At 38.4% G+C, this 23680-nt stretch overlaps 1 protein-coding gene across 2 annotated transcripts; it reads right to left on the reverse strand.

Annotated features, from left to right (window-relative positions):
• Positions 1-436: 436 nt before the first annotated feature.
• On the reverse strand, positions 437-16173 carry ppm1ba (protein phosphatase, Mg2+/Mn2+ dependent, 1Ba). Of its 2 annotated transcripts, XM_030156805.1 has the most exons (7): positions 15787-16173; positions 9913-10828; positions 9009-9126; positions 7598-7712; positions 6136-6193; positions 3776-3792; positions 437-3074 (listed from the first exon to the last, which is right to left on the reverse strand). In XM_030156805.1, coding segments are annotated over exons 2-7 (1197 nt in total). In that variant the 5' UTR covers positions 10801-10828; positions 15787-16173; the 3' UTR covers positions 437-3073. The 2 variants fall into 2 exon arrangements, with proteins under 2 accessions (XP_030012665.1, XP_030012664.1); XM_030156804.1 differs by lacking the exon at positions 3776-3792.
• Between the last annotated feature and the right edge of the window lie 7507 nt (positions 16174-23680).

Raw genomic sequence — 23680 nt, forward strand, 5'->3', positions numbered from 1 at the left:
CATGTTTCATTTGTGACTAATTGTAATCAATATCAACTGAAGATGTCCATATTTTTTCATATATGCCATATAGGGATTTTGACTAGATATGTTTATGTAAAATGCCTTGTATATTTGTAGGAGCAAAACTAAGGAAAATTAAGTTAAAAAAAAAAAAAAAAAAAAGTATATTTGATAAGAATCAGATAATGATTTAGAGTTTTAATCAATTGCTGCAAATCCAGTGAATGATTCCTGCTGTTGTTTTACAGCTTGCTAACATTCTGAGACAAACTGGGACATCCCTCCACCTCCATTATCATACTCGCAGCAATAGAACCAGCCCAGAACAGACGAAAGCTTCTGGAGACTTATCTGCTTGAATCTCTTCACTTTACATCCTGATTTCAGTCAAAATGAAGTCAAGACCAAATCAGACATCGGCACACGTCCAAAGTCCTCTTTTGTGAGTCAACGTTTTATTCCATCAGAACAAAGATCAAGTACAGTATTTTTGTCAAACAAAGGGATCAAAGAGAGCTTGCCATTAAATGATGAGACAGAATGTGGTGCTGCAGTGCTGCTTGTATTCAGTCCATGCAGTGTGAATAAAGGTGAATTACATTCAAATCAAAGAAAAAAACATTTCTCTCTTTCCCACCCTCTATTTCTCTCTTAACCCAGTGTCTGATATAGCTTAATCAAAACTGAGGGCTGTTCAGTGCAGTAAAGCCTTAAACATGTTTATGGGTCCTCGCTGGGGATGATATAATTTAAGAATTATGTCAAATCATACACAGCAGAACAATAGCAGTACGTTTAAGGTGACAGTAGCCTATGTAATCTTATTGTGCTCCACTTTTATCAGTTGTTTTATCCTCACCTTTCCACCCACTACACTGAACAAGCCCACAGAACATTATCCCCGCCCGTCCCCTACATCACCTCCCACTCACACAAAACACACTCCTCCCTCAGTGACAAAACATGCACATCTACAGAAGACCCACCCCACCCCATCCTCAACTCCACCACCACAAGAAGGAAAAAATGAAAAAACAGCCAATAAAACAATGTTACTGCAAAAGAAATACACATTCAAGTACCTATTCCTCATATGGCACCAAGGGCAAGTGTACCATGAGAGCATTAAACAGCCAGTAAACTCTGTTAAGCCTATTCTCTTTCAATACTGCCACTTCAGAAAGCACATTGAATTTTCAATTGAATGACTGAAAAAAGTGTGTTACATTTCTGTATATATGAATAGCCTAGTTTAAATGTTTCTATAGAAAAGTAAATACATATTTAGAGTATGAGCATACATTTTCCCTACACACATATTTAAAAAGGATTAACAGAAGTAAATCTGCCCTTATTAAATCCAAATCATCAAAAGGTCAATGTTAAAAATCCACTCAGATTGTAAAGCTTAGAGCTGTGCATGTAGGGCCTCTTTCTACTGTTTTATAAAGTTCCTCTTATAACATTTTTCATACAATGACAAAAAAACTCTTTGCAGAAGGCATATTCTGTTCTAGTCTTTTTTCCTTATCCATCTCTAATACGACTGCAGTCCCAGTTCTCTGTAAAGCAGTACATATTAAAACCATATAAAAGTAAATAATGGATATTTTTTTTACAACCAAAATAAAAAGGTCATTTTTATTTACTTGTCTTTGTACAGGAATTTTGAGCTAGAAAAGGCAAGTTGTAATACAAGCAGGATTGTGTGTGTGCATGTATCAAGGAGAGAGGAAAGAGGAAGGTGAGGTTGGAAATTCTTAACCCCAAACCTTGTCTTTGGAACACCACTGTGTGGGGACAGTATGTGTGCAACTTTTTAGTTTTCATTTTATCTGATCGCACACATACAAACACACAGTTGTGTGCACACATGCACACACAGACCACACACACACACACATACACACATTAGGCCACAATGAATAGCATAACTGGGACTTAAAATGGAAAAAAAAATCTAAATATATATCTATATTTTTCTATTTTTCTCTAAAACAGCAGGCTCAAAAGCTTATGATTCTGGCAATGCCAATGCAAATTAATAGCTGTGTCTCTTTTGTCAAATGACAAGACAAAAAAAGCAACGAGAGGCAGAGGTGAAGAGTGGGAAGTCAGCTATGAGGACATCCTTTAACAGACAGAGGAGAGACGTGCAAGAAGAGTCATTACACTTCAGTTTGAACCTTCTCCATGTAATGCCTACCTGCAGCCAGGCACTCCAGCCCCATGTTTAGTTTTAGTTTTGAAGACATTTCTGGACAGGCTCACACAGCCTCAGATGGGCTCCATTCACTCTCTGGCCTTCAATCTGAGGTCTTAACCTGAAACCCTTTGTATGTCAAGGAATTTGGCAGCTTTAAATCCAGAGTTCGGTAAGGTTTTACTATGCAGCTGGAGTATCAGGCCCTTCTGAGCACCAGAAATTGCACATGCTGACTGGAATGGACACTTGTTGGGCCAACTGGTTGCCTGGCTGCCAGTCAGGTGCAAGACAAGTTAACACTTCAAAGAAAAAAAAAAAGTCCAAAAAAAATGCAGCCAAGAAACCACTTCAGTCTGTTCAGTGTCTTACAAATATCCATAAGTGGCTGGTTTGGTTAATATTGAGTTGCAGTGTCCTCCCTTCTCTCCCAGTTCTGAGCAAGGCACCAAAGAACAACAAAGAGTCCAGAGCAGGGCAACTCCTGTGTCTCCATCAATCCAGGACAAAACCACCACAAGGAAAGCGGAAAACAAGGGGCAAGAAAAACTGTGCTTGTCTACTTATATTCTGAAGTTCTGTTTTCACATCGATCTTCATCTTGGTTGATCAAATTTCTGCCCGTTTTGTTTTACAAAATAAAAAAGCAAAATCCTCCATGAGATTTTTAAAACCAATATATCTGCTGCAAGCAATTTTTAGTGTGGATTAAAAAAAACAAAACAAAACAAACAAACAGAAAAAAAACTGTAGAAATCAAAAGGTGACTGAGGGCATGATCTTGTGTTCAAAAGTGGTCCTGTTTTATTGGGTGGAATCAGGCAGTTGTGCAGGACAGCTACCAGTGGTAGTCCAAATCAGATCCAATCTGCAAGAGGAAGGCATCGAGAAAGGGAAGGGGAGATGGTGGAAAGTAGAGCAAAAGAGAGAAAAAAAAAAAGAGGAAACTGTTAAATCACAATGTTTACAGGAAAAGTCAATAATTTTCCATAAGCTGGGACTTCAAGGCCATTTCCTAGGAACGACACAAGTCTTTTAAAAGGTTGGTACAGTAGAAATAAAAGCCAGGACACACTTTCAACCTGTGTGTTTGTTCTTTCAGCAACAAAAAATGCCAACACAACATTTCCTTCATCTTATTGCAGAAAGTGACACAGAAACGAAGACTGTTATATAAATATATAAGTGCGTGCAGTTGTGGAAAGACTTATTGAGACAGCGATGCATGCGTGTAGAGCCAGTGCATGCGTGTTTGTATGCATGTGACGTGAGAAGAGGAACAGACAGGACCAGAAACGACAACCATTCATCCTCATCAGACCTCGACAGCCATGTCTGCACACAGAGACGCCTTAAACTCTACATGGAGCTCTACATGCTATAGACTAGATCAGAGCAGGGAGTAAAGACTGATGAAGAAGTGACAGGGGGATATGCGGAGCAGGTGGCCACTTACATGCCTGTAAGAAAGTATGTGTGTATGTCTGTTGGGTGCATGTGGTTACATGTGTGTATATGGGGGGTTGGAAGAAGGCAGAGGGTGTAACAGTTATATATGTCATCACTTACCAAATGAAACAGGAGGGCTGCGTTAATTAGAGGGTGAACACACAGTTAGACAAATCTATACAACCCTTATCAATATGTGTTTGTATGCTGGTGTACACTTCACCTAAAATCCTACAATCTTCCCCTGGTACTGGTGTGTTGCATCTTTCTGTTGGCTAGTTTAGTCAAACTGAAATGCATAGATCTTTGTATTTTGTGCCAAAATTAGCCATGTAGCAAAATCTCTAATCTGCATTGAGACAGGCACTTTCTCAATAGATATTCAGCCTGGGTCTTGTCATTACCACAGTGACAGTTGATAAAGGGAAATAAAACTGTTCTTCAAAATAAAGGCAGTGGTGAAGAGAGTATAAAGAGTCCAAAATTTTCCTGATGCAACCAATAACTAATAAATCATTACAGTCATTTGTGACTAAACAATCCAAAAGGGCTGGCCAAAAAAGTAGTAAGTATAATTCTATATATTGTGATATTTATCATCCTGAGACAAATGTCCTTATGTGCATATTAAGTAATATTGCTACTTATGTATAATTTGAAGTTTTCTTTTTCCATTATAATGGTTTTGAAAGTTCCATCTCTTTATTTCTTGTGTTTCAGTGCTTGGAGGTGTTTGACATGTTTGGACCAAAAAAGGAAGAGTTTAAAACCATCATTATCATTTCAACTACCATTTCATCAGCTTTGACCCCCAACTAAATATCCACTTTTAAACTTCGAAGAAATAATTTGACATTTAATAAATATGCTTATCACCGTCAACTGATTCAAAAGTTTTTATCACAACATTTGCTGCCATTAACAGCTCTAATGAAGCTACTCCCACATTACCAATATTATGACTGCACCACTGACTACCAGCTAGACTAGACCACCTTAGTCTTCTTACAGGCGCTATGAAATGAAGCATGTGTGCCTACAAACAATCACAGTGTGTCCTTAGAGACGAATAAAGACACGAAACCATGAGGTAAGATCACCTCATCACCTAAAGCACACACTACCAAACGGGAAGCCTCAAACTTGCATGCTTACACACAGTCACAATGGTCTTTCATGAGCCTTACCGGCAGACACACACACACACAGATGACAAAGACAACAGACATGACACGCTGTTAACATGTGGACATCTCAGAGTTCGTGTCCTCACAGATGCTGCTCCATCCTTTCAATACACACTCACACACACAGTATGTAGCATCCAACCACTGCAACAACAGAAAGTGACAGCTAATGCTAACATTAAGGGGCAAAAGTGACAGGATCACACATGCACCATGACTCCCCATTTGTAAAGGATTTTCTCTACTTTTGCTGTTGTCATATAATCCCTAAAAACTAGACACAAGGTATGAATTTGACTGCATCTGCACATAATAGCTGGATACGAGTACAATATTCTTTTCTGTATGGTAAAACATATCAAGATAAAACATTAAAAATTATGTTTTTAGTGGATCACTGCCTTTAGTAAAGTTTTAATTAAAATGTGCAAATGGTAATGACCCAGTATTATTTACTGTGATGCATTCATTCTTGACTGCTGCTTTTGTCTTGTCTGTGTGCAAGTGTGTGGTTAGGGGACAAATAGACGGGTGTTAAATATTCTATTTATTGTTTCAGTTCACTTGTGACACTGAAAGAAATACTTTCTGGTAAATAGTCTCTACAGCTTGGAGGGATATCACTGAGGGTTAAATACTGTATTTCCAAAATACCAACCAGCCAAAATGAAGAGTATCTTTAAAAAATAAAATACTTTTAAAGTAAACGTACAGTTAGTTGGAGTCATCCAACACTACGGTAGCACTTACTTTTCCATCTTATAAGAAGAGACTAATTCAATGTGAAGATGGAAGTTGAGGCAAACAATAAGAACTTTCAATTGAACAATACATGCTCTTCATTGATACTTTTTATGAAAATAAATTAGCCATGAATAATTTCACAAGCAGCAACTATATTCTGTATCATAGAACTTCAGTTTCACTATTATGACCTGTGTTGTCGTGCATTCATGTGAGAACTGGCTAGAAAGTGTGCGTCATGCAGCATGCACAGAAACGTGTGTTATCATAAAGATTACATGTGATGGACCTAAAACAATCCCTGAAGTCATTTCCTCAATTCTTCATCTGTGGTTTTTTTTTGAGTCTGAGGCTAAACTAACAGAACAATACATACACAACCAGGCGCAACAGTATTTCAGAAGTTGCTGAACTTGAAATATGAAGAAACAAAGCAGACCTCTCAGACATGTTAAGATGTAGCTTCAACTTGTCCCCATTAGTTTTAGTGTGTGGTCAAAGGACAGATCATTTTGTGTGTGAAACATTATCTAATATAGTCATGCTCACCCCATCTTCTTCTCTGTATGGGTTCAAACTGTTGTACACTGCTTCAATAACACTGCGTCTGTAAAACAAAAGAAGATGCAAAATTGCAATTAATTTTCATGAGCAATTTGATTGCAATGCAATGGGTTGAATAACATGGTTCAGTAAGGTGTAGCCACGAGAATATGTTAGTAATGACTGAAAACTAAGGACTGTATAATGTTTTACTCATCAAAAGCATTGACATAAAAAATAATTATGAGGGCAAATCAATAACCATAATTTTACATTTAGCTTTTGATTTACTATGCCAACCAGGATGTTCCATGTCCATCTCATAAAGTTAGATAAAATTACATGATGCAGCTCTGACACAGCACTTCATTTAAATTAACACTGACTTAGTGCTATATATTTATTTCATTAATATGACTTCTATTAAGTGTCATGAGGAGCCTGTGTTAATTAAAAGCACATGATCTCTATTCTACTTGAGTTATGGCAAGAGACAAAGTTTGAATTGTGAACATTTTAGCACCATTCTATTATAATTCTGTGTGGAGGTTTTGTTGTAATTTACATCACTAAAAAATGCTAAAAGTGATTCTCTGTCTCACTGATCAGCAGGTTTAAATGAGCTTTGCCACTGTTTTGTTATCCTCACAGTTTTATATTTAAAAGGTTCAGCGTGACATCTAGCATCTAGTGGTTGTTCTGCAGATTGCAACCATGAATACTGTCCTCTCCCTCCCCTACGGCTGCCATTAAGATCATTTAAGACCCACACTGAGGCCAGCATTTGGCGTGTCCATTTTGGGCTTTTGAGCTTAAGGGTGAGTTGAACAAATTAGGTGATGGCAATGCACTTCATTGGTGGATACAACCCACTAGAAAAACAGAAAAAAGAAGAGGAGGTCCATTCTGAGCTACTACAGAAATGTGAGAACATTCTATAGCAGACTTCGTCAAAACTAACACTTTCAATTGGGGGGGGGGGGGGGGGACATTACGTGAACTCTGGAGGTTAATTTAAACTAAATCACTTCAGTGTGAGAAGATGCTAAAGAATTGCTATAAACAAATAAACTCACTAACCTTGTGACCTGTGTTAGCAACGGTAAAGTTACAAATCCCGTATATTAGTGCAAAGCAAGTGCAACACTGTTAAATACTGTAATTACATTGACAAAGATCATTTAAAATTTATGTTAAATGAGTAGAAACGTTTTGCCGTCACTGTTGTTTAATTTTTAATTACACATTCTCAACGATCCCTCTGAAAAGCAGATCATATGCCAAATTAAGACCAATTACGATCTATGACTGCCCTGCTCTATTCTCAGGTATGTTCCATTTCTGCAGTTATAAATTTAATCCAAGTAACTCTTACACATTGGACCTTTAAGTACAAATAAAAACTGGATGACGCAAAACTCCAGTGCTGAGGCACCACCAACTATAGCTTTGTGGGCGCCGTCCTTACTTGCTGGCAAGGCCTCCCCCTGGTGGCAGAGCGGGCATGCCGCTGTCAGAAGACAAGTTCCTCATCACTGTCACCAGGTCCGGAAACCCTTCCTCCCCAGGATGAGACATCATCTCTGAAACATTACCACCATGTTACACAAGTTACTCTTAGCTAAGCTGCCTGTAGCCGAGAACAGCTGAGGAAAGATGAGAGAGGGTGAGCTGAACTGAAGACAGAGACTAAAAACATGATAAAGGGGAGGAAAGGAAGTGATGATGGCAACCATAGAAGTGAAAAAGTGGAATTAGCGGGATGTGTAAGATAGAGAGGGAGAGGGTAACGAGAGAGGCCTGCAGCTGAGTTGAGTGGCATGAGGCCAGTTGAATGTTCAGCCAGAGAATTCCTCGCCTCTCCTCATTTTATTCTCCCTTTCTTCCCATCTTCCACTCTTACAGTTACTTGAGCAAAACATGTACTTTACTGCCAAAGTTTTACATTGCTTTGGACAACTTAATTACTAATTAGTTTACATTACAATGGCAAAAGCTGCAAAAAAAATTAATTTAATTTAATAGCAAAATAAAAGATTAGTATGAGGATTAATTTTTGTAAGTTTTCAGAGAAAAAAAAAAATGTTTGGTCAAAATCTGTAACAGCTGGCTGTTTGACCCTTTCTAATGTCAGCTTAGGAAGAGTGATGACAAAACAACAACTTGTGTAAAGCTACTCTGTGCTCTGCAGAGGGTCTTGTGGATCCGGAGTGAAAAAAATGAAGTGAAACAATAAAGAAAATGACCTAAAAAGACAGTAGGGGAACAGGGAATCCATCCAGTGAAGACAGACAGGGAATGTTTTGGTGAGGGAGGGGAGAGAAAGATGCATTTAGGGAGAGGAAAGGAGGAGAGAAGTAAAAGAGGGGCAATGGTTGCTGAAAGGGAAAAACAGGTCATGATCATGTCATTCTTCTGCTGTGAGCCGGAGATAACTTGGCTAGAGGTTAGATAATATACAGGGACAGGGTCAGTCTGTGGGGTGAACATGGTCTGATGTGATACATTCTTTCAGCTAGAGAAAATAATTGAGCTCTCAAGGAAAAAAATAAAACAAAAACAAAAATCCACTTTATCTCTGTGAAACAATACTACGAAAGAAAAAACAATAACTTAATTAACATGTCAACTCATCATGATAAAAGCATCAAAAATGTGACTTTCAGGATCACAATGACTGCTATGATACGTCCACAGAAAGTTCTACATATTTTTTAAGAATCTGGGTATATCCCAAAGTTCCATCCGAAAATAAAATACAATAAATATAACACACTATTTAGGATCAAAACAACCCAATAAAAGCTTTCAGTCCCTAAACCTCAACTGAAAGTTTCAGCATTCAGCTATGACCTTCTCTTTTTTTAATCCACTCTCACCTTCTACTCGAGATTCCAGGTATTTGTTGAGCTCAGCATCTTTCCTCACCGCTTCCTCTGATACTTTGGGAGCGTTGGGCAATAACACTAACACCACACTCATGTTATCCCGACTTCCCTAAGACAAATGAGACCAGAAAGTAATGAAGACAGAGCTGGTTAGAGAAAGAGTTGTGATTGCATAAGTATCAAAAGAAACTGTAGGGATTCATGGGAAATTAAAGACTTTTGAGTATTTGGAAGGAATTTTAATTCATCCATATTTTAAACTTCCAAATTTCTTAATCTAAATGTCTTTGGTACGACCAGTTCTTGGATATCAAAACAGAAGGTATAATTTGAACTGTTCGTTTTGAATTTAATATTATTTTCTCACTAGAGCAGGTTTTTCCACTGGATGTTACATTTGCAAAATCCCCAAAAAATATATCTAAATCATGTTCAACTCTTAAACTAACTTAAAGGCTGTTTGTATTTTTATAGTTGTATTTTCTATTTCACTATATCTTATATCACTTACACTGATTAATATTCATGTACTGTTGATCACCTTGTTGTTTTGCTATACATTACTTTTTAGTTACTTTTGTGTTAATTTCTTTTAACATTTCTTCATCATAAGTAGTTATTCTGACTTGTTACATTTCATAAGATAAAGGAATAATGCAGTTTTCCTTGACATTAAATATTTCCCCAATCTGTCATGTAAAAACTTTTCTTTCAATAAATATGTATGGGTGTATGCAAATGACTCCATTACACAGGGACACTTGAAGTGCAATCAATAGCATCCTTAGTGAAATCATTTGTTGACACTACCCACATTTCATTTCTAAGGTAGCTAGTTACTTGAACCATTGTATATTTGAGGATCATCTCATCACAACAGATAAACTTTACCTACCTTGTGCAGACAAGTGTCCACCACTTCATTGCATACCCTCTCCAGATCATCAGACACCTCAAGTCTGGATTTTATAAACTCACATAGCTCCTCATTGGACATAACATCCCAGATGCCATCACATGCCAAGACCACAAACTGATCCTGTTCTGGGGCCCGAACCAACTCAAACACTTCCGGTTCAGGGCTAACCAGCTGCTCTGTGGGGCCCTTCCCGTCCACACATTTGTAGTCATAGTCCCCCAAGGCCCTTGATACAGCCAGTGACCCATTCACCCTCTGGATCATAACTGAGCCTCCGGCATTCTGGATGCGCTCCTTCTCACGTGGATTACAGGGCTTGTGGTCGAGTGTGGAAAAGCACACATTTGAGTTGCGGTAAAGAACAGCACGTGAATCACCACAGTTTATGAAGAAAAAATGATCAGGTGACATTAGAATGCCCACTGCTGTGGAGCCACTCCGGTCCATGCCATTTCGCAGGTCAGAGAAGCTCCGCATGTGTTCATCAATCCTTAGGAAGCCTGTCCGGATTCCAGCTTTTACAGCCTCCACTGTGGGTGGAACTGTTGCTGCTGGGTCACTGGTGGAAGTCTCTGAAACACTCTGGGAGCCATGCACACTTTGCTGCCCTAGGCTTGCACTGATAATGTGCTCCAGGAGATGTTTGGAACAGTAGTTAGCAACCCTTGAGCCAGCATGGCCATCATAAACAGCGAAAAATGACCAGTCAATCATACCAGGAGCTGGAAGTCCCACCACAGCTGTGTGAGCATCTTCCATTTCCACTCGCCAGCCTTGCATGGAACTCAGCCCAAAGCGTAAGCCATTACCTTCACCGTGCGAGTTGTGCTTCTGTGTCTTGGGCTTGTCCAGGAACGCACCCATGGCTCTGCTCTACAGAGACCTACTGTACCTGTGGGACACAAAGAGACAGTCGATAAGTCAAGACTGAAAGTGTTCTTGTGTTATATGGCTGTATCTGGCTTGGATACCATACAAACAAGTGGAACCTGGCAAAACCTGTGGTGACATTTGGGTAAGCCAACCTCTTGTAATGTTTGGACCAACAGACAAGTTACAAGAAGATATGCCAGGATGCTAATGCTAATAAAACAGTGAAGAAATTAAGAAAAACTAAAGGAAAGTTGAAGTTAATAAGAGCCATTAAACAACATTCTGACATCAGATACACTGATACATACACTACTCTGGTGTGAATGTTATGTTACCCATCCTCAAAGACTTCTAAAAGACAGTGAGGGCATTTATCTAGAAGAGCTTCTGAATGCATCACTCTGTTTATATCATGCCTAAAGGAACAATCCATCCTAACAGGGATCATTACTTATATTATCCACAAATAGCACAACCACTTGGGTTTATGCTTGAAGAGATTCAAGTTTAAAAGCTTCTTTGGCCAGCCAAAATCATCTACTAAGAGCATTACCAAACTCTGTGGAGTGATGAAAAGGATGTGTTGTCTATCCATAACTCCACCTGTATCAGCTGAACAGCAGACTTGAGCTCTTTTATAGGGCAGAGGAATCCTTTATCCACCCTATTAAAAGGTTACATAATGTGAGAACATGGACATTGTATTCCATCTCATTGACTGTTGCACTACTTAATGCCCTCTCTAAACCTGTATGCATTTCTGAAAATTGACATTTTCAGAAATGCTACTTGTAAACAAATAAACTCTTAATGTACCCTCTTTAAAGATTAACCATAAGACTTTTTATATGCAACTACTGCAATATTTAAAATAAGATATGGGGGAAAAGTGTTAGTCAAAACACAGATCTGTACATTCTCACATGCTTGCTACTGTGGTACAGTAAGTCAGAGTTAATAAAAAGGGACCCAACCTACAACTTTTTTCTTATATATAAATTCAACAAAGATCAAAACACTAAAGTTCAAGCCAATGTATCACACAGTGTTGTTCTATTCAACATGTTTCTAGAACATTACTAGTTTGATGGGCAATGATGTAATTCAGAGTCTGATGTCTCCATGGAAACACAGCTTGGAGTGGCAGCTGAATGGATGCTATAGCAACACACGCTAGAGTCGTTCATGGTTTTGGCCTGAGACATATGCAGTAATGCTGCTGTGCTGTGTGTGCACAGTATAACAGCATTCATGTAGCTCCTTATGGTGTACAGGTGGTCTTGACAAAGACAGCAATTTTTTTACGTAATCATACATAAAAATTTGAACAAGTTTATAAACAAAGTACATGGCAAAATGATTAATGATTCAGAGTAGAAGACTGTGTATCCAACAAGCAAAAAACATCAGTCAGGCAGGGTAGCTTTAACAAGCTAATTCGGTTTAGCAGTCAGCTGCTGACGGGATCCACGCAGGCCCAGATTAGCCTGTCAAATGCAGACCAAAGGCTACACAAAACAGTGAACTTCTGCCAGCCTAATTGCTCTTGCCTCTTGCTGTTGGGTTTGACATCGAGATATGACTGCCACAATGTCATATCAGAAAAAAAAGAACACTTTACTGTATACGTGTATTTGGTGAGAAAACATGAAAACCTGCCCCAGTGCGCTACAAAACTAAGTAAGTAAATCAATGCAGTTATATTAACGAATAGCATTACACTTACTTTGGCTATGTATTGTTTCTAGTTGAAAGGTCAGTACTTTGCATGGAGTGAATTTTTAAAAATCAGTCTCTATTGATGTACTTACATTGCCATTTAAGCAGAAGGTCCTGTTTTTGCTCATTAAGTGTCCATTAGACACACCAGCACTTGACAGCTTAAGAAATATGACTTGCATTGAACAGCTAATAGCATAAACTATCTTCAATAATGACAAAGACAGTAATTAACATTAAGTCAATTTTACTCCTCAGAGGGGCCAATATGAGTTTTGGTTTTTGAAAGGTAGAATAAGATCTCCTTCTTTGATGACTCATCATTCAAGTCACCTCAGAAAGAGTAATTTTCCTGGAACAACAGCTCTTTGAGTGGACAGCTTCAGCCATCTTCAGTGCAGTGGCGTCAGAGCTTCTGGGGGGTTAGTAGACATGTCTGGAATCTGTCAGACTTTAGCCATAGAAGAGGAAATACAGCCTTGTCAAGTTATAGTGCACTTTGAACAGGTTCCCAGCAACAAAAAGATGTGAGTATATACAAGTACTACGTAATTAACTGTAATGCAATAAAAACCAATTTATCAGTCCATGCTATTATATAATTGCAAAAGGCTATATCGTTAAGGTCCATGTTTTCAAAGATTTAGGGTGATCTCATGGCAGAAATAGAGGAAAATGTATGCAAGTAAGTATGTATATCTTTAGAGGTTTTTCTATTTTTATGCAATGCAAAATACATGTTTCAAAATGAGAAATCCGTGCAGGAGACTCAAATTGAAACTGGTTTTCAGAATAACCGCAATAATCGCAGTATGAATTTTTTCCACCAACTCAACCCAGAGCATATATGCATTCCCTATTCAAAAGTGTTTTTTTCTGCCTCAAAGTTGATCACTGAAATGACACGAGTAGCAGAGAGGGGAAGTAGTAAATCTACTGTCCACCTACTGGTTAAAAATCCAAGAAAAAAATCCCAAAGTTTTTTTTAATTCAAGACTTTTTGAGACCTTTTAAAGACTACTTAGAACAGAATTTAATGCCCATTTTACAGCCTATTTCAAGGCCACACTGGCAAAAATTCATGACTCCTTGAATTTAGGGAAATATAGTTATTTACTCCAGCACTTTGATTCCCACCGTTCTGAGTCATTTCTCACCGGGGACTGCAAAGTTAGCGATAACTGGTTCCTAATGTGAATATAAATTGTCAGGTAGATTAGTAGAGTACTGAGATTACTGAGTAGATTCACGTTACTTTCTTTGCAGCAGACATTTCCAAGACACATTCAAACACAATACAGCCGACAAATTTATGGCAACGTAACTTAAGACCTACCATATCAAATTTAATACCTTTTAAAGACTTTTAGGTATTAAATGCAGATTTGTAAATTCAAGACTTTTAAGACCCCGCAGGAACCCTGTGTAATATGTAGCAACAATAGGCTTCATCATGTATAGGAAAAAGAAAATTCATCAGAATGCAGGTTTTTCCTACCATTATGAGTCCCAAACACAGCACCTAAACCATTTTAGGCACCACTTAAGCCAAATTAATGCCAAATCCATATGGAGAACATCATAACTAAAGGACTTTTTTTTCCCCACAGCTACAGCATATGTATTATTCACTAAGCAAATGTTATTGTGACAAAAAAATTGACTGTTCAAAAGTGCATGTCAACCCCATGTGTACCACTCAGCATTCGCAGTTCTGCAAAAGTAGAAAATGTCAGACTTGATAGAAGTGCTTTGTACTATGACACATTATTGACTGGTCTTTATCCTTCTGGTTTATACTCCATTTTAATTCACTTTGAGCCTCTACATATCTGTGTTTCCATTATATGTAATCAAAGTTGATAAATTCAACCTATTTTCCCAGAATTGATCAATATATAAACATATCATAGCAGTAAATTTCTCAGCTATCTATTGCCCAGCCCCATTAATAGGGAATGTCAGCATAAACAGGGTGTGTTTACACTGGATAACTCAAACTGGACTACCTCCAACTATTTTTTTCCTAGAGAGACCTACATAGTTGTTCTATTGCCTCCTCCTGGCAACTGACACATTTTAATAGGTTATTCTGAGCTTGCCAGTTAACTCTATCTAAGATTACATCTGTCTGTGAAGGCATTCAAGCAACAAATAGGACCAAAAGTGTACAGATAAAGACTTTTGCACAGGCCTACAGACTTGCTGTAGTCATGGGCTAAAACTGCATTGCCAGTGCAGGATTTCACTATCAAGGTGCCAACACAAACATGCCAGTGGTGATGCTGCCATTTCTGGAACAGACTGTCACATGAATATGCCAACACATACACAACAAAACATACACAGCCACACACAAGTTGACAACCCAATAAAACTACCCACTACCACTCCATGAAACATGAGCCATTGCAAAATAGCTGTTTGATACTGTAGGTATTTTAAGTTAATGTAAAACATAAACGATAACAGGGATTACATTACACAAAACTAGACTGGTAACAAATTAAATGACTAGTTACCATAATATTTATAATCTAGAGGTATATTCTTGGCCTTCTAGGAGGTTGTTACATTAAACTGGTCTACATCAACTCCACATGTGGGGTGCACCTGTTGCAAACATTCACGTGGCACGAAAAATGTCTTTACCTCTCAGTCACATTCATCACAAACAGAGGCCATCTCAGTGCAAACTATTATTGGGAAATGATGAAGGACCATGTCAAAGGGAAAACAACAAAGTCCTCAGTCACCACGTCAAGGGTCCACTCATTTTATATTAGCCCGTAGCAACACCATCAAGAAAAGAATGGGTTTGAACATACAAATATAGTCTAATGAATAATCACCTACCTACAGTCAATTGTATGGAGCAGATCTGAATTCATGTTAGCTGCATTAAGATACAAGGTAACTAGGGTTCGGTTCAGTATCAGATAACATAACTGGACTGGTGTGTTAATAACTGACAAACAAGCGACAGTCTAAAAAAGCACCATCATCATAAGAGATACTAAAACCGTGAATACATTAACAAATATACATATATCTGATATATTACATACATAAACTTAGCTAAGGTTATCTCAGAGTCGGCTGTCTCCAACTGAAAATATGGCCAATTTACCATCTCTGTCGGTTGCTATCCAGTTAGCCTAGTTCACAATTGTCAGAGATGGCTGCACGTTAGCGGCGGATTAGCAAACTATACTTTTAAGATAGTGTCGCTTTATGCACGTACCAGATGTTACTTACTTTGCTCGAAAGGTACTAGCTCTATCAGTCCTCCGTCTTATGGCTTCGGCGGCGGGAGTGATTAAGTACCAGGGCTTGTTGTGATAGGCTTAGCTATCGTTAATGTTAGCCACATTCGCTTCTCGGCCCCTACTCGTTAGTTAGCATTGATTAAGCTAGCCAGCGTTTCACACGACCAGTTCTCCTTTCAGCATGTCTCTGCATCGAAATAAGGCTTTTACATACATGTTTGGCACTGTAACCATATCAGCATCAAATATATAGCGGTGACGCAGGATGCTGGTCGAAAAGTAAAAGTGCGGTGTAAAAAAAGGATATCTATGAATCTACCACCTAGCTAATTTTGGCTAAAGCTAAATGTATGAGGCAGATGACGTTCTTTTTCAACATCTAGGTGGGAGGTGGGACAAGTCTCTCGCTCTCATCTATGATTGGACAGAGGCTATTCCGAAAATGAGATATGATTGCTCAATTAAAAAGTCAGTCAGAGCTGTCCCTGACATACTGTAAACACAAAAAATGATCACTTGGAATGCTTGATTGTATGTGTGTTTAAGTGTTTTTGGACAGAGGACAATTTTTTGTTCTATGATCAGTTTACAATCATTGTGGAAACATTTTGGACCTCACAACTCTTGCCAGGCATTGTTGAGTGTCATCATAATACCTCTGTTACCTCTGGCTGTCAGTGTGTTTAATTTTTTTCTCCTTTTTCTTTTTTTTTTTACCCATGGTGTCTGTCATTATTAGTCAAAGTAATCATTTCGTGGGTTGTACCTAACCTGAGCATTTTCCCTCTGTAATCTAGTTTGCAAGCAGTTACTCAAAGATGTAACCTACAATCAAGGAAATATGTTTTTGGATTATACTTTGTGATCTGTTATCATCAATTTTTCTTTTTATCATTTAACAAGCCAAACATTTTCCAAGTAAATAGCTTTATGAGTATTTTTTTTTATTACATTATATGGAGAAATCGGCAGATAGCTGTGGTCTTCACTATTTTCTCTCATCTTGTGTGAAATCACCCCATGTCTGATCCCCTGTGCTGAGTGCAGCAATCACGCCTTGCCTTGCCCTCCACTCTTCAAACATAAGAGCACTTGAAAGGCTGATTTCCTGCTCCTCAGAGGGAGCAGGTTTCTTTTGTCAACTGAGGAGCCAGGTCAAAACAATAATTGTTGGCAAATCGTGCCTGAGAATATACAATGTTCATTTGATTTACATGTCATTTTCATAAGTTTGCTCTCCAAGCCCCCTTAACAGTACACAATGCTACATTAGGGCCTTTCAATTGTTTATGAGAGCAAATCAATTTCATTTCCTGGGTATAATATAAAGGCTGTGCATGTTTGTGTGTTTGTAAGGAAGAGAAAGACTACAGCTACACACTTACGCATACATATTAATGCATGTTATGTGAGGGGGCAAGCTGCTCTCTCTGCTTAATGGGATTAGACTCATTAACCAACTGTTTACTAAATGGGAGAGGACCTCTCTTTCCCGCTTTGTCTCTAACTCATTCTCTTTGTCTCTCATTCTCACTCTATACCATTTCTCTTTCTCCTTTCACTCTCTCCTTTTCTCTGATCCCTAATCAGTGAGACAGCCTAGAAGTGCCTTGGGGCTGCATACAAATGAACGCAGCTGCCCAGTGCGGATTACTACCACACACAAGCCTGGGTGAGATGAACAAATTCACACACATACACACACATGCACAGGCACAAAAAACACTGCATATAAACACAGCAGACTCTGCGTGGACATATGTCATTTACATGCATGCCCAACACTTGCTGACACATGTATTTTTCAAGCATATGTCATCCTATGAATATATCTTACACATGCATGCACACACATACACTCATGCACAGAATCTGTTCTGATCACATGTCCGTAATATCCCATAACAGACATATGCTGGATGCAACCTCTACTTTTAGTGTGTCAGAGGAACATGTGTGTACATGGCCTGTGTATTAGTGTCAGGGGAGCATGTGCTGATGCCATATGTTGCCAGTCCTCAGCAAGTGACATTGTGGGACCAGTTCATTGTAATGGTATATGGTACTGAATTTAAGGAGCCATCATCACATCACATTATCACATCTTAAATATATATTTTAATATTAGTCTTAACTCTAACACTTATATGAAGCAGAACTTGTTTCTTCCTTTACACCCTCTGTGTAAAGGGAGTGTTATATTAAATGACGACTACAACATTTTTTCCTTATTTTGCCTAGCTTTCTGCTAAAATCTGCACCAATTTCATATAAATCTGATCTTCACAGTCAGGTCTGTCCATTTCTTTATCTGTCTGTCCACACCTGTAACTCAAAATCTGTAGCACATTTCAGCTTGGTACCATACCTGGATCTGAATCTATATTGTAGAATTTCCAAGGGATTCTTCAACATTGACAGATAGGACACTTTTTGACTTTTTTTTTTCTTTCTTTTTTTTTTTTTTTTTTTTACATTTCCTCTATAGACAGCTATTACTCAGAAAAAAAAAAAACTTACACTCGTGCTACATGACAATATCTACAAAAAATTATACATTTCTAGATAGTGATTAATCTGAACTGACAGCATGTTTTCATTTCATCTGCCGTATTTCATGGATATTCTCTCTCCTCATTTTCACTCACTGTTCCTTCCTTTTTCATGTAAGTCCTGTTCATAAGTACTCTCTGTGCCAGCACCAAAATCACATCCATTCCACTCTAAAAAACTTTGCTTTGACAATCCAAGTCCTGAGAGTGTGTTTTGGAGGTGAAGTTGTGTTTTGGTGTATTCACCACATACAGTAATCATTCAGTGTGGTGTTTGCAATCAAGGTGGTGACAGTCTGACAATCAGGTTAATGTGGCAGCTTTATATAAGAATGAAAGTAAAAAAAAGTTTGTCATGATAAAATTTTTCCACGACATCAGAAACTGACTTTAAAATAACCAAATTATTCTTTTCATTATTATTTTACTGTAATATTTAAAAGATAGAGATCTTGTTGTACAGATCATAGTTATGGCCAGGTATCATAACTCTGTTTTCCTGGCAGCTTCACAGTGCAGTGATGACAAGACTAACAACCTCTTCCAGATTTGATCCTTGAGTAAGATGCAGGCTTCTTGTCTTTAGCTTTATACTCAGTATGTAAGGCAAATAAGACTGGCCTAATGACCTCTCTTCTTACAAGCAGCAAATAATTGATAGATAAATTGTGAATCAATGTCACATCAGCTACATAAGAAACGCTTAAACAAAATACTGTAAAAACACACACACACACACACACACACTATACATATATATATATATATATATATATATATATATATATATATATATATATATACATACAGGGTGGGGAAGCAAAATTTACAATATTTTGAGGCAGGGATTGAAAGACAGTGTATGACCAATTAGTTTATTGAAAGTCATGAGAATTTCTTCGCCACAAGAAAATTTACATAATAGAAAATGTTTTTATTCTATGTGTCCTCCTTCTTTCTCAATAACTGCCTTCACACGCTTCCTGAAACTTGTGCAAGTGTTCCTCAAATATTCAGGTGACAACTTCTCCCATTCTTCTTTAATAGTATCTTCCAGACTTTCTCGTAATAGTTTTGCTCATAGTCATTCTCTTCTTTCCATTATAAACAGTCTTTATGGACACTCCAACTATTTTTTAAATCTCCTTTGGTGTGACAAGTGCATTCAGCAAATCATACACTCTTTGACGTTTGCTTTCCTGATTACTCATATGGGCAAAATTTTCTGAAAGGTATGGATAATAGTGTTAGGTATGATTATGACATCAATATATGTTTGGTTTCAAAACAATTGACGTAGTGCCTGCTGAGAAAAAAAACAACTAAATGTTCATTGTAAATTTTGCTTCCCCACCCTGTGTGTGTATATATATATATATATATATATATATATATATATATATATATATATATATATATATATATATATGAATAAACATATTTAAAATAACCAAAAACAAAGAGATCATATTTTAATCCTTCATATCTACCTCCAAGTAAAGTAGCTCAAGTCTAATGCATTATGTGTGAGAAAAATACAAGGCCCCGGAATCCCATGCAGTGCAGTAAGATTTAACCGTAATTATAGTGGTGTTCAATTTCCCAGTTATAGAAAGGTAGGCCTTACTGTTACTGAGTTGGTCAATTAGAGCTCTTGCTGAGCGCACTCACAGTATTGGTTCCGAGATTCATGTTTGTGGAGCATCATCAGTAGTATCACATCCCCATCTAGTGGCTGATAGTGGTAAAGGAGAGAATAGGAAAGGGAATTATAGAGGAAAATCATAATGGAGAAGCTAGTATAGAATGACCTCCTAAATCAGAGTCCTGAAGTACTGAGGAGACAGTTATTAAACAGACACAGAAAAGAAACATCATCTGACTGCAACTCAAGCAATGCTCAGCACTGGGTGACAAAAACAACCTGAAAGGCTACTGAAATGGCAATAAACTGATTGATTTGCTGAGAGAGCTGTATGCCAAGGTGACCCAGAGAACTCTAGGTATACATGCATTTTTGTTTTTTTCCCTGTGATATTTTTTGACTGATATTGGAAGAGCAGTTCAGCTGGAAGAAATCGTTTAAAAAAGCAAGGACAATCTTCCTCCTGAGCAGGCAGAGAAAAGAAAAGGCCACCACCTTATAGCTCCTGCTTCTACCTCATCATCGTCATCTTCATCATTTGTCCTGCTGGTTACTCTTCTGAGTCTCCCTCCCCCTTTAGCATGGTACCACATCAATCTTTCCCTTGGGACCAGACCCAGGTAGGCTCTTGGGTCTTGAAAAGGGTAGTCAAGGAAAGAGGGGAAATGTGATGAAGAATGGAAGCTGGAAGCAGATGAGCATGAGTAATGAGATAATTGTGTAAGAGTGAAGGAAGAGAGTTCACAAGGGTACTGTACTCATATACTTTCATACTTTCATAGAGGGCAGTGTGGGACATAACAATTTTAGTCATTTAACCTTAAAGTTTAAAACACTTGTCAGTAAAATGTGAACTATGAAGTACCATACCATTAGGTTATGGTCTTGCGTCATGAATTTAGCCTATGTAAGTATTAAAAAAGTCGAAAAATTGAAGAAAGTGAAGCTGTATTAGCATTGGCTCACTGATGGGCTCAGTAACAAACTAAAGACTGTTAGTTAAAGATTCCCTTTAAACTAGCCTGACCCACATTTTGTATGTGTGTGTACACTATGATCCTCTCTTTCCCTGCCACAAAATGAGTCCATGTCCATTATTGATGATGTAACGTAAAATATGCACTAGGACAAAACAAGTGACACAGTAGAGGGTATCTAATGATAATTCAATCTGGAAAAGTGTGTGGCATGTGTGGGTGGCACTTTAATTGAAAGATGCTGTTGAATTTACAATAAGATCATGAAAAGAAGCAAACTGAAAAAGTGTTGGTAGAATTAGTTAATCTGTCTGTTCTATGTTGTCCATAGTTGAGTGATACCAGTTTAACTTTTTGAAATATCAGTTTGCCTTTAAGTGAATGTGTGAGTGTGTGTCTGTGTGTGTTGTGGTGTCGGCTCAGTGCAGTGTGATCTAACAGCAGCTGACAGGCAGGTTTGAGGCCTCTCTCTAGGGTCCTCTGTGTGTGTTTGTGTATATGAGAGTGTATGTGTGTATGTGTGTGTGTGTGTCCTGCTCAAGTGATGTGTGCTAATTGGAAGCTCAGCAGGACAGGGAGCAGGTCTTACGAAGTGCATGTAGAACCATACCCACACAATCTCTCTCTTGCTGTATCTCTAACACACTCATATACACAAAAACACACACATAGAGCTCAACAGAAGTCTGGTCCTTTAGCCTTTTTACATTTAACATGAGTCCAGTCTGCAGCCTCTTCACTTATTCATCCCTCTTCTCCTCCTCCTAACCCACCTCTCGCCTGCACTAACCTGAAACGACAGCTGCTCTGTGGCCGATGGAGACCTGCCGGCCTCCTCTGTCTCACTGGTCATTGAAAAAAAAAACATGCTCAGACATAAACACACACAAATATATGTGCATGAGAAGAGAAGAGAAAAGAAAAGAACAGAACAGAAGAGAGGGGAAGAGAAGAGAAACAAATCGTGCGTCAAATCTTCAGTTAAATTCCATGCTAATGGAGCTGAGTATCCGTCATTCCAGTCAGCATCAGGACCACATCATCTGAACCTCAACCCTTACAGCATTCTTCCTTGTCTTCCAAATAGACAGCTTGATCAGTCCTGAAATAAAATTAATGATTAAATTAATGAGTGTGTGTGTACAAGGTTTTCCTTTGCAGCATAGCATGGAATTACAATGCCCTCCTACACTGTGAAACACTATCTGAAGTTGAATGAAAAGTCTAACTAACCCAGCACAATAAAGAAGCAGGGAATATATTGTTAAAAAAAACAAACCACAAGATAGAGAGGATGAATGTGATCAAGGCTATACAAGGGAAGCAGGTGATGTGTTGTATGTGGAATCAATGGTGCACTCTATATATACCTGGAGAGGATGAGAACCAAAGTAATGAAACCTTCACTTTCTCCAAAGAAATCCTTCAACACACACTTACATGTAAAAATGAACACATAACGAACATAATAAATGTACATGGAGTACACACTGAAAAACTGCCATGTATATAACACCAGGCTGCAGAAAACCTGAAAGTGAATATGGAAGCTTGATGCTATGTCATTGGCTCAGATTCACCTGCCCTATAATCCTATAGATCAATACAATCTGAATAAAAAATTTTTGTAAGCCTATGATTTCTCAAGATTCCACAGTGTGTGTGTGTGTGTGTGTGTGTGTGTGTGTGTGTGTGTGTGTGTGTGCGTGTTTGTTTGAGGGTTGGATGTCAGTTACTTTACAGCATGTCTGACAGCCAGCATATGATCCTGAGACAGCGTGACAGCTGCTTTCACACCCCTTTCACCACACACACACATGCACTCGCACACACATACACAATATACGGGCACAATGAATGACAGCCTTTCCACCCTGTCACAGACCTGCTACATCCACCTACAGCCAACACGCCCGAGGATAGAGAGGTGACAGGGTCGTGGAAAAGAAAGAAGTTGGGATTAAGAGAGGGGCTAGAGGCTAGACAGGAGACAGATACAGGGATGGACAAGACACCAAAGGGCTGATGAATAGATTGATGAATGTCAAAGGTCAGGAAGGGGATGTGAAGGAAGTTTGGAGATGGAGGGAGAGGATAGAAAGTGTATAGATACTGTCTGAATGAAAAGCAAAGGGAGAGGAGGAAAGGAAGGATGGTAAATTAAATGAAAGTCCTGAATGAAGTGGTCAAGTGGTGTCTTCCACGGTGATAATGTCTCCATCTGTAGGGCGCATGGGGTTACTAAATGGTTTGATGAGTATAAAATGTGAATAATGTGAATCATTTCCTATTGCCTTTACCATCACCTGGGTTCAATCCGGTTGAACAATCATGTTCAATTTCATACAGGTATGTTAGATGGTGCCTCAACTACGATCACCAAATGTCAAATGAAGGAACATTCATTGGAAGACTACAGTTTATCCCTTCAGTGGAGCTGACAAACAGAAAGAAAAACACACTGAAGCGGCTCTGGAGCACCTTAAATAACACACTTAATGTTGCTTTGTTTTATTTTATTTATGGCAAAACCTGCAAAATACAATAAGGTGTTCATGCCATGACAACACTACGAGTTTGTCTAAACATTGTCCTCAATAAGCATCATCTGTAATACCTACAATAAGCAGTCACTGTGTCATTTCTCCTCAGCTTTAATCAGTTCTTAAAAAGTGTCCTACTAATCACTCCAGAACCAAACACCCCAAA

This window comes from Sphaeramia orbicularis, chromosome 15, assembly GCF_902148855.1.
Source record: "Sphaeramia orbicularis chromosome 15, fSphaOr1.1, whole genome shotgun sequence".
In the NCBI taxonomy this organism is placed as follows: Eukaryota; Metazoa; Chordata; class Actinopteri; order Kurtiformes; family Apogonidae; genus Sphaeramia; species Sphaeramia orbicularis.

Bases quoted from the DNA above. Each gene is read 5' to 3' on its own strand.
- ppm1ba (XM_030156804.1), bottom strand. From the start codon at position 10,800: ATGGGTGCGTTCCTGGACAAGCCCAAGACACAGAAGCACAACTCGCAC. The intron at 7,713-9,008 runs GTGAGAGTGGAT...GTAATGTTTCAG, and splicing joins CCTGGAATCTCGAGTAGAAG to AGATGATGTCTCATCCTGGG. The intron at 3,075-6,135 runs GTGAGCATGACT...TTCCTCTTGCAG, and splicing joins CATACAGAGAAGAAGATGGG to ATTGGATCTGATTTGGACTA.